The sequence below is a fragment of the Belonocnema kinseyi genome, chromosome 5 (genome assembly GCF_010883055.1).
Source record: "Belonocnema kinseyi isolate 2016_QV_RU_SX_M_011 chromosome 5, B_treatae_v1, whole genome shotgun sequence".
Classification (NCBI taxonomy): domain Eukaryota; kingdom Metazoa; phylum Arthropoda; class Insecta; order Hymenoptera; family Cynipidae; genus Belonocnema; species Belonocnema kinseyi.
Genome location: NC_046661.1, coordinates 109,584,158 through 109,596,778, shown reverse-complemented (window position 1 = coordinate 109,596,778; position 12,621 = coordinate 109,584,158). Strand labels below are relative to the sequence as shown.

General features: G+C 29.1%; 1 protein-coding gene across 2 annotated transcripts in view; it reads right to left on the bottom strand.

The window, feature by feature from the left end:
- Nucleotides 1–1,914: 1,914 nt before the first annotated feature.
- LOC117173164 (calexcitin-2) overlaps nt 1,915–12,621 on the bottom strand; it is a 235,921-nt gene continuing 225,214 nt past the window's right edge. For both annotated transcript variants that reach the window (XM_033361575.1, XM_033361576.1), the window contains exons 4-8: nt 10,466–10,518; nt 10,259–10,378; nt 5,173–5,287; nt 4,970–5,067; nt 1,915–3,631 (exon numbers count right to left, since the gene is read on the bottom strand). In XM_033361575.1, coding sequence (XP_033217466.1) covers nt 3,521–3,631; nt 4,970–5,067; nt 5,173–5,287; nt 10,259–10,378; nt 10,466–10,518 — 497 coding nt within the window. In that variant the 3' untranslated portion in view covers nt 1,915–3,520. The remainder of the gene's footprint in view (nt 3,632–4,969; nt 5,068–5,172; nt 5,288–10,258; nt 10,379–10,465; nt 10,519–12,621) is intronic.

The following is a 12,621-nucleotide window of genomic DNA, read 5'->3' as shown; positions in this document are numbered from 1 at the left end:
AGGGGGGGGGGAGTAGAACTGGAACCGAGAGAGTCGTCTTGTTTAACTTCATCAAATTGGAGAAAAATGGGGATTCTCATGTATCAGTTACTTTTTGTGCTTTTGCCATGTATTAAATAAGCTCTAATTCGTCTACACTAGTGTCATTCATTTCAGAGAAGATATATCAGTAAGAAAACATTTCTTTTCGTGTTATATGCTGCTAATTCTACATGTTTTACCGAAATTTCCGAATTTCAGCGTGACGCAGCATACGAGATCAGAATTATTCTCATAACCTGCTTGAAACTTTCGCAGAATATGTTCAATTTTTAACCGTTTCAAGACTTACCTGCAGCAAATTTTAACTTTTTCAGTGATTGTTTTAAATCTAGTGTAACGATTTATAGCTCATTTTTTTCTGTGATATTAGTGCATTATAATGTCCTACAAAGCTCTGTGTCCTGCTTGTACGTTATCATATTGCGCTTTCTTATAATATAGAGATTGTGCGATATTATTGTGCGATATCTTTTTCTCCGTGTATGCATGCAAAATTTGGTGCTAATTCTCAAAAACAGGATTTTCATAAGCATAATACATCTTAGACCATTTGATTTTATAAATTTTAAAAACTGTGCCCCCACATTGTTTATAACAATAAGAACAGTTGCTTTTGTATGATAATATTTTGTATTGCTACATTATTCTTGATAGAAAAATAAACAACAACGCAGAAAATGAACATTTTCTAGCGAAAAATACGATATAAGTTAATTTGTTTATAAAAATGGTCAATAAAAATTATGATTTGATTAGTTTTTTCAAGATATTATTACCTGCGAAGGATGTTAATGTTTCGAATTTGCCAATGCTTAATTAATACAAATTTGGATGTTAAAATGATTACTTTGGACAAATTATTTCTGAAGAGCAAGGAAAAAATATAAATCAGCCTATATTTGAACCAGTAGCGCCACTTACATTAGTGGAGCGCTAACGTCACCGAGGCTTTAACAGATGCTTTCTTGTTCTTCATAGTTAGTAATTTTTAGAGGGCAACATCATTCAAATTTCTCCACTGCATTTTTTATCAATGCTTGTTCGTTTAAATTAATTGTTGGGAGGCGTTATTACTAATTGAAGACGTTATCATCCGATATTCTACATTTTTAATTACGACGAAATTTGATGTCAAAACGGTTACTTCAGACCAATAATTTTTGACAAACAACAATCAATCTGCCTCAACCCGGACTTGAACCGGGAATGTGTTCCGTGAGCGGAGCGTTAAACAATTACTCATTTTTAACATCCTTAAGCGGTAATGAAATCTTCTAAAAATTAATTAGATTAAACACACATTGATAGAAAATGGTAGATTTGTCGTAGTCGAGAAATGTGTATATTATTCCGCTGTAAAAATTGTAGCAAAAGAAAGGATCTTCTGAGGCTTCTATGGCACAATTGGTAAACGCTCTATTTATGGCAAAGGCGTTTCTAGTTCTAATCCACGCTAAGGTACATTTTTTTTACTCTTAAAAAATTATTTATCCGACGTAATCGTTTTATCATCGAAACATGTATTAATTAAAACTATAATTGTCATTTAATGACAATATTTTTTCTGCTAATGTTATTCTTTAGGTAGAAAAAAGTGATTTCACTAAAGAGAATAATTGCAAATTTTTGTAATTTTTCCACTTCAATAACGAGTTAGTAAAATTTCTTCAAGTGCCTTGACAGAGTTGTTTCAAATTAAAATATCTCGTTTTGCCACACTGTGCGACGTGGTAATCCAGGTCTAACACTATTAATAAAAAAATTGCAATTTTAAGGCTTTTCATTTTAAGTTTGTAATAATCTTCTTCGGCCCCCAGCCATTAGCAATATTGGCCTTATGGTGAAATAAAATGAATATTATGACAAGAAATGTAGTATCCAATGAATAACATTTATTGATTTTCTTGTTTATACTATACTATGTTCATCCACTTTACAAATAATTGATACCTACATACATAGGAGGATTATAACACTTCAGTAAACAAATACATATTTCTAGTATTATGCGTGTGAACTGGTCTCCATGTGTATTTTAGTTCAGGCGTAATATAATTATTACACAAACAAGAAACATGGATATCATATAGAACTACACGTATTTTCGCCCAGAATTAATAATATTAATTTAATCATAGAAATATGATATACTTTAAATATACTATTACAATCAATAACAAATGAGGACTGAATTTGTCCGATAGATGTACATTCATTATTTAACGAACATATATTGACTTCAATATTATTTACAATGGAAATATATGTCATTACGCATCTGAAATTCACTGCATCAAATTTTTATTGCTGGCAGTGATTGATAATAATTTTAAACAGAATTCACCTCACAGAAAACGAGATTACTAAAACAACAACTACGAACTCCCATCCAGCGAGCAGATATAAAGCAAAGCTTTTTACGTTGAAAAAAAGTAATTTTGTACCTACTTTTTTCTTTCGTAAATCGAACTCAATTTTATTCGAAATTAACATGCGCTCTTAATTTGAATTAACTTTAAAAATGACGAATTTCTTTACTACTGTAGACTGAATTTTTGAAAAATAGTGTAAGAATATATAAATACTATTATATTTATTGTTATCACTTGAAATAGATTCTCATGAGCTTTCGAGCACTGTATTTTTTCCATATAGTATGAGTGCTATTTTTCTATCAGCAGTTTCAAAATATCCTATTTGAGGTTTAATAACCAGTTTCAAAAGTATTCTAGTCGACAGAAGATGAAAAAAGAGGATTTCTTTCCATACTTTAATCATTTATTTAAAAATAAAATGTGAAAATTCTTCTGAGAATCCTTTAATAAATAAATCAAAATATAAAACTAAAAGCAGACAATAATTTTTTTTAGATATATTTGAAGTTATAGGACATTGGTCGAACTTTAGGGCTTTCTACAACGATATGTTATCCAGTCCTATGCATTTAGAAAATTATTTTGAATGATCAATTCCATTAAAAAATAATTAGAAAGAATTTTAAAGTTTTCAAACTTCAATGAAGAAAGTTTCAATAGCGTTTTAAGATAATAAGACATGATAAGAAAATAAATTGCACAAGACTGGATTTAGTTAGATGAAGACCGCAACATTTACATATTATTACAACCATTTATACACCGCACTTCCGAGTGCTATACAGCGAATGATGCAATTGACATAAGACTATCTCTAATTTAACGACACCAAACGTTAAACGTTAAATTTAACTTTTCTCAAATATCTTCTTTCTCGCGATAATTTTATGATATCAATTTTAACAAATAACAATTAGGTACATCGATAAGTAAATGCAAATTATTATAAAGATGTGTAGATCCGTCAATTGTTGACTAGCGATATGTACCATGAAAGAACAATTTAATTTTGACAAATCATCATACGAACAATGAATGAGGGAACAATAGTCACAGGACGAAGGAAAAGTTTTTGTTTCATTTTTTTAGTGTGTCCAATTCTTCTAATTAAACGATGTTTTCCCAAAAATAAAGTTTCCTGGTGCATTGGGTTCATCAGAGGAGAAAAATTCTCTCCAGAGTTTCTGGAATTTTTCGCGAGTCACTTCATCGCCCTGCGAACAAAATAAATCACGTTTATCAAAACTTTTTACATTTTTCATCGCGTAACGTGAGAGAGAAGTTTTGAAATCGCTTGGGATTTCTTTGATAATTTTCCATTTTCTTATTAAAAATTATTGTAGGACTGTTCCAGAACTACGTCATACTATTTTGAAAACTGTTTCCATCCCTCCACACCTAGCAGACTTTAGAGTCTAAAATATTCTCAAACAAATTCAATCATTCAATCTCAAACAAATTCAAGTTTAAATAGATTGCCTTTTTAATTATATAGTTGTATTTTTGACTAAAAAACATTATTATTTTTTTTATTAAAAGATATGATTTTACAACGAAAGAATAGCGCTTTCAAACTCAAAAGTCTAATGTTTTGGAAAAGATAAAAACATGAATGATCCAGCTAGAATTATGGTTTCTCAACAAGCAAAAAAAAATATTTTCAACCAAGAGTTACATTTACTGCCAAATTGTTGAATTGTCAATCTAAAAAGATTAATTTTAAGCGATTCAAAAGGCGAATTTTCAACAAAACCGTTTTTCGACTAAAAAATATCATTTTTTTACAGAATAATTCATTTTTAACAAGATAGTTGAATTTTTGACTAAAATTATGAATCTATAAAAATAAAAAATTAATTTTTAAGAAAGAAGATTTATTTTTAACCTTGTAGTAAAATTTCCAGTCAAAGGGGATTAATTCTCAACGAAAAATATAATATTTGATGTTTTAACCAAACCAGATTAAAAAAATCACCAGCAGTTCAATTCAGATAAAAAAATGAATTTTCGAGAAAATAGTTAAATCCTTGACGAAAATAGATTAATTTTTAATCAAAAAATTACTCTTTCAACAGAAAAATATACAGTTTCATCCGAAAGAGATAAATTTTCAACCAAGAAGAATTTTTCATTCAAGAATGAAAAAAATGTGAACCAAATTGTTGAATTTTCAACTAAAAACGCAATAGTTCAATTTTTAGCTAAAAGTATTAATTTTGAAAGAAAACAAAACGAATTATCCACAAAGTAGGACAACTTTTAGCCAAGAAGTTAAATTTAACCAAAAAAGATGAATTTTCAATAAAAAATGTAATATTTGAATTTTAAACTGAAATTAAAACGATGAGTTTTTAAACGAAAATGGATTAGTTAGATTTTCAACCAAGTAGTTTAAGTTTTATTCAAGAATATTAATTCCCTACCAAAAGACAATTTCATTTATAAAAGACGTCAACTTCAAACGTCAATCTTAAACCAATGAATGCAGTTTCTGTGAAAGTTTATAAAGTTAAGTACAATTTAAACAAAAAAACGAATTTAGAATAACATACCACTTGTAATTTCTTGAAAGCGTCCCGAGCTTCACTGTCTTCAACTCCATGACTGCTGCAAACGGCACTGAATTCTACTTCGTCAATTGATCCATCACCTAAAAAAAATACAAGTTTTCATAAGTTTAGTGTATAAATATATGAAAATCAAATCTAGAATTCAATTCAATTTCATAAATGTTCACTTTTAGATTAAAAATTACCTGATGAATCTTCGAGGTCGAAAACGAAATTCATGTATATCTGCTGCCATTCGGGAGCATTTTCGGGATCCTTTGCGTATTCTTCCCACATCGAGTACCACTCATCTCGACTGATCTAATGATTTATAGGTTAGAAATTAAAGTCAATTACAGTTTGTTGTTTCATCCATTTCATTACTCTCATTTTGGGTTGGGACAAGGAATTTGTGGAAAAATCATAATTCCCGTGGCGATATCCTAAAACTCCCTCCGTGCTCTGTCAAACCGAGTTTGCCCGATAATTTTAGAGTACTGAGCGAGCACGTAGCGAGATTTCAAACAACAATTCATTGTTTCACAAGTGCTCGCTAAAGTGTCTATAATTTTATTTTCGAGCGTTTTCGAGGGAAAACAAGGACTGAAAAGCTCTCACCAACCTCGCGCAGAACTCTATTTTTCGTGACAGAGTATGCAGGGAAAACTTGCCGAGTATTAGGATTTTGCCCCGGATTCTCACTTCGGATAGGAAACTTTTTCAAAAGAATTGAAATTCTGACGTAGAAAAGTAAATTTTGATTTGGAGCATGGAATTTCATGAAAGAAATAGTCTTAATTTTAGGTGATTATCACCGCGATGAATCATAATTTTTTGTGTGAAAGAGAGAATTTTAGTGAAGAAATATGTTTTTCGCAATTAGAACAGGGAATTTCCGTAAAGAATTATAATTTTTACTTTCAAACAGTGAATTTCCTTAATAATTCATTATTATTGTAACTTTAGGACAGAAATTATTCTAAAACAATTATAATTCTGAAATAGAACCGAAAGTTTTCGTAATGGATTATAAAATTTATTTGATATGAATTTTCCATCATAATTATAATTTTTAGTTCAGTAATGGGAGTTTCCGTAATAAATTATAATCTGACTTAAAATATTTTGATATACATTTGAAGGGAATTCAACACAAATTACCCTTTCAAGTCATAATTCGTTAGATTCTAAATATTTCTTAGCCAAAATCAGATTTAAAAAAATTTGAATCTTCTTTTTGTAAATAAATTTGGGCAGAATCTTCGTGAAGAATTATCATCTGACTTGGAACAGGGAATTTTTGACATGGAACGAGAATTTTAAAACATTATTTTAATGCTGATTCAGAAGAAGGAAATTAAAGAAAATCCGTTTTTAAATTCAGAATGATACAAAAATCGAGTAATCTATCAATTAATTAATGTTCAATCGAAATATATTGCACTTACAATGAGAGGTCGCGAGATGTGCGTCGCCTATTCGACTAGGGCTTTATAGGGTAAAAGTACATCCAAATCCATTAGGTGCTTACTTTTCCTTCTAATGCGGATTCAATGGGCCTTAATTTCCAAAATATCGAGCGCTGGACTTGCCACTGTAGAGCCTGGACCTTCGAGTTCCCGAGTAAAAATGCTTCGACTTGAGCTCGACTTGAATTACATCCAATCAAGACATGCTGAAGTCGAAAAGTTCGACTTGAGTATGTTTCAGTTTTGAGACGGAGCCAGACTTCAATTTAGGTTTCGGAGACAAGTTTCTATGTCTTGAAGACATAATTTATCTCTTGAGTCGAATTTTTATGACTACAAGGCGAGCGGTTTATAACTTCGAGTTAATACCTATCCTAAAAAGTAAGCCATTCTTACTGTCATGAAAGCTAATCTTTGTTAATGATTAAACAGTTTTGTATATTTTTATACAATATACATATTCAATCAACTTATTTACGAATTTTTATTTATATTATACTTATTTGACCATCATACCGAAAATCTTGTTTGTTTTCCCGTATTTCTAAAGGTTTATAGAAGATCCTTCTAGAAAGTTACAATTTTTATATTTTTTTTTTTTGAGAAAATTTTTAAGGGTTATACTTATTCAGACCAACAGATACTGAATTTTTTAATTAAAAATAATTAATTTAATCATTAAAAATTTTTTATGTATCAGTTTTAATCTCATTTATGAGCCGAAAAAGGTTTTATTGAGGCAAGTTTACGCCGATCATCTCAGCCAAGACAAAGGTTGACTTGAGACAAGTAAGCGCTGTCTTACGTGTCGTGGCTATAAAGGTAAGACGAAGGCCTATGACTCGAATCAGTTTTGAGAAGCAGCCAGTCGTCGATGTTTTGGAGACGAACTCAAAACATAACTAAGTCGAACTCAAGTCGAAGCATTTTTACTCGGGTTGGCACTTATCTGTGCACCATAACCTCGATATCTGAGAAACTAAGGTCCATTGAATTGAAAGAAAAAATACACACATAATGGATTTTTATGTTCTTTTACTCTATGAATTCCAATCGAATCAGCGCTGCACATCTCGCGACATCTCCTTGTTAGATCAGAAATTAATATAATTTTTTCAAATTTCTAGTTTTTTACTTCAAGTTTTATTATTAAATATATTTGAGGAAATGGTGTAAAGAAATGATTAACAATAAACTACCTAAGTTGTTTATAATTTTTTGCTACATTTGTTTGTTCATTTGTTGCAAGATTTAAGAGGAGCAAACTGAAATATATTGTTTTTACAAGAGTGTCAAATTTTCTTTCAAAGTACCTTTTTGCGAGCTAAAAGAAGTTTTCAAACGTAATTTAGTAGCATAGAACAAATTAATATAATTTTTCTATTTGAAAAAATTGTTTTTAAATTAAATTTTGATGTTAATTATTCCGTTCAATAAAAAATTTGAGATTTCCTCATACCCAAAACGTCAAGTATTTTAAAATTAAACTGCACTCGCATTTTTAATAGCTGCTTGACTATAACCTCAGGCGACACACATCAATTGACACCATGATTGAAGTTCTATCATCCTAACCTCTAACCGTCAATGTTTTGTAGGAAATATGTATTGAAAAAGTATATTAATAAAATTTGATCGAAGAATTTTACCTGCTTGAAGTGTTGCAAAGGTTAAAAATGTGGCTTTTTTAAATAATATTCGAATGTTGAAGATTCGGACGTAATGCATAAATTCTATATATGATTTACAGGACATTCATATTATTGAATATTATTAAATTTTTTTTGTAAACTTACTTATACTAGAAAATATTTACACATTATTAGACACTTTCTGATAATTTTCCAATGTAATCTAGTTTAAGTAAATAAATTTACCCATATGAACCCTGCAGTGTCATTTCTTTTTGCAGGGTTGTGGATGCTGGATGGGAAACTCCTATTAAACGATACAGGAAAATCTAGTAAGGATCCACACCGACAAAAGCGTTACATTACCGACCGAGCCACGAATAATTTCCCCAAAAATTATTTTTTCAAAATTTCTACACGGGCTGATTTTTCAAAGCAGAATAATAATTTTTTTTCTTAAATTCCCTGTTTCAAATCAGAAATCTTCAAAATATTTTTAAATTGTTAGAAATGTCTTGAAATATGTAAAAATCGTTTTAAATTATACAAATCTTTCGAACTCTTTTGAACTTTTCGGGAAAATTAATAATTGACCTGAATAAAACGTCCAAATAACCCAAAGACACCTTGATAGTGAATAAAAGTCAATCAAAGTTTATATAACAAAAATAAACTTTGTTCGGGAGTAATTCATGCATGTAATTCCAAGTTTGTATTTTATTTGAAGTACATATATTTAAAGTTAGGAATAAAGAATTTTTCGAAAAGTTTAAAAATATTAATTTAAACATTTCTGATCACTATCAAATTATAAAAACGCATTTCAAAGAAATTTAACATCAATCTCAATTGAATGATACTGCTTAAGTAAGGCTTTCAAAAGCCAAGCTAATTAAATTTAAACCGAAAATATTCTACAATAAACTCGATTTCTTAATTTTTTTTAATTTAGGGGAGTTTTAATATTAAATTTGTCAAAGTTTCAAATATAAAGATTTCTAAAATCCACAATTTTAGGCCGCGTATAGGTTCACAAAAATTCAGGGCGCGTAATCCAAGTAATTTCGGTAATTGCTAATTTAAAATCTTCTAAAACATATTTAAAATATCCTAACTGAAATATCTGCGAAATTTCAAAACTGCAATTTCAAGCAAGGTGGGCTGAGGCGACATTAATTAAAAGATGCTTGCAAATGGGATTTTATGGTTATTATGGTTCCCTGGGATCTCAGAAAAGTCAATCTATGTTTTTCAAAGAGGATTAGATTTAGAATTTGTATACATGTTCATGGTAAAATGTGCTTTGATGTTGTTCTTTAAACTAATAATTTGCTTTATTTTGTCACTTCGCTTAAAATGAAATTATTTCCGAAATTCTGTTACGCTAATTGACTGAATCCAAACTATAACTTAAGTTGTTGTAAAATAAAACTATTTTTTGAGTAAAACAGAAAAACACATTCGAATGCTTCCTAAACGATCGAAGAAGTCGGCTCATTTTGAATTTAAAAACTTGTAGTAAATAATAAAGTTCCCGTAAATAACACAAGCAATCTATTCATTTAATAGCTCTCATGTTTTATATGGTTTAAATTGAATCAATTAAAAAAAATACGTTGTAGTTATTAGATTCTGTGACTTAATTTCCGGGTGTAAGTTAATTTCAAGCACGATGTATTAAAATAAATAAAAAATTATTCCATGCATGCACAGCTTTGGTGGTATCTTGCGGAACCATAATAAACAAGAAAATTTGATATGCAAGCAGTTTTTTATTAAAGTTGGTTAAGCCCCACCGTAAAGCTTTAAAACATTGACTTAATAGAATTGAGAAAAGGAGAATATTAGATTCTTGGTGAGGATTTGTAATTACGTTCAATTTTATAGCAGTTTAACATTTTCATATTAGAAATCTTTTGACTAAAAATGTGTTTTTGATGCCACGTACACAAAAATCGGTTTTTCATAGAAATTCATTGTCTATCTTAAATAACTAAAACTGCTTAAAATTTAAGATTATCAATATTGAATTGTTTTAATAAAAAAAATCTCTAAATAAAAGAAAATTGCAAAATTTGATTAAAAACGTAATCATTTGGAATAATAATATACGTACATTTACTCATATTCACATCGGCTGATTAAAAAACTTTAGGCATAAATAAATATTATTATTAAAATTATTATTTTACCTGTCCATCCTGATCTGAATCCGCACGTTGTCTGAGGCCGTCCCAAATTTTGAACAAAGTGTCCTTGGTTTGTTGAAGTTTTGCATTTCCAGGTACCCATCCTCTCGAATCGCAAATCGTCTAAAGAACATTTTTCATATTTGAAATTCACCCCAAAAATTAAAATAAATTATTTACCCAAAAAGGTTGAAAACAAATCTGACTTACTTTAACTGCAAGGTCAAAATCCTTTTTGTCGATAGAGCCACTCTGGTTAACGTCTGAAAAGATTCATATTATGTGTAACCAAAATTTGTAATTTATGAATAATTGCGTAACAGTATTACGTGCAATAATTTATCTAATGATATGCGTATCTTTTGGAGATTTTATAAAATTTTGAAACAAACCTCTCTCTGTTAATTAAATAAAGCTGCAACCATAATAAAATTAGTTGCAGAAAATTAAAAAAAATTGAAATGCTTGGAAAATGTTTAAAAAATGAATAGCGATGAATATTTAGTTCTATAAATATACAACTTTATAATTCTTTGGGGTCTAAAACGTTTCGTAGGTCAATACATATACATATTTTTTCTTTAAAATTCACATTTTGTCTTAAAAATTTACATTTTTGGATTGGAAATTCAAAAATCTGTTAGTAAATTCAACTTTTTGGTATAAAGTTATCCTAATTTTTTAACAGTTCTTGTTTAGTTAAAGATTTTTTGTTAAGGCTTCTTATATTTTGTTGAAAATTAGCCTTTATAGTTACAGAATTCATCTTCTTGCTTGAAAGTTGAAATACTGTCTTAAAAATTCACTTTTTTCGTTAAAGAATATAGATTTTCGTTGAAAATTGAAATACTTTGTTAAAAGTGTTTAGTTTTTTCTGTTAAAATTATCTTTAACTGAATATTTTCAATAATTAATTATCTTACTATCTTTAATCTTTACTGGAAATTGTAACTATTTGATTGAAATTCAACTGCTTGTTTGAAAATTAACTTTTTTGTTGAAAACTCATATTTCAGGTTTCAAAATTAAACTGTTTTGAAGAAATGTATTTTTTTATTGGAGATCAATTTTTTAAATGTAAATTTAACTATTCTGTTTATGGTTAAAATTTGACATTTTTTAATTAAAAATTGAACTGCTTGGTTGAAAATATATGTCATTTGTGGAAAATTAATTTTTTTGTTCAGAAATTAATTTTATTGATTAAAAATTGAACCATTTAATATTCTTGGTTGAAAATGCAGGCCCACAATCATTGCCTTAGAATTTCCGTAACCGAGGGGAAAGAGTTCAATCCAGCTGTTTTTTTATTTAAAATGAAAATATTTTCTTAATTAAGATACGAACTATTACAAACTAATTTTAGAGAAAAATTTGACGCAATTTATGAACGTTCCCTTACGGTTGAGTGATAAAATCTAGGATTACATAGTTTCGTTATTTACAGAGCTTAACAAATTGAATTATTAATTTGGAATGCAAACCCACAATTCTGTCACTAAAAAAGCTAGAAATTCAAAGTTTAAGATTCACAGAAATTCGAAAAGAATAAAAGTTTCTTTGCCAGAAATGGAAATTTCGGAAGAATTTCAGGGATTTCGAAAGGTCGAGGCTGTCAATGCATTCATTCACACCTCGCAACCTGAATGAAGCATCATTAGTTTTGACCTCCGGCGAAATTTCAGAATTTCAACGAAATTGCAGATATCAGGAAAATCAGAGGGAAAATCAAACATAGAAATATTCGAATAAAATAATTGTCAGTCCTCAGCAATTTGTCAACTTTTTATGTTTTACCGACATTGAATGCACAGTAACTTCGCGGTATATAAAACCGTTACATGTCATTCTGATTATCAACTTTAATTGCTATACTTTTTATTGAAAGTCGTAGGTTAGTCACGATCAACATAATATTTTTAAACAAGAAATTTTTGAAAAAATTTTAAGCTTTAGGGTTTTCCTATATTCCCGAGTAAAAATTCTTCGACTTGAGTTCGACTAGGTTATGTCTTGAGTTCGTCTCCAAGACATCGATGTCTGGCTGCATCTCAAAACGGAGTCGAGACATAGACCTTCATCTTACTTTTATGGCAATGACAGGTAAAACGGCGTTTACTTGTCTCAAGTCGAGCCTTGTCTTGGTTAAGATTATCGAACTTTTTTTGGCTCATGAATGAGATTAGGATTGCTGAATGAAAAATTTTAATTATTAAATTAGTTATTTTTTATTTAAAAATTCAGAATCGATGGGTCTGAACAAGTATAACACTTAAAAATTGTCATAAAAAAAATTAAGATTGTAACTTTCTAGAAGGATCTCCTAAGCCGTTAGAAATAGGTAAAAAAAAACAACATTTTCGCTA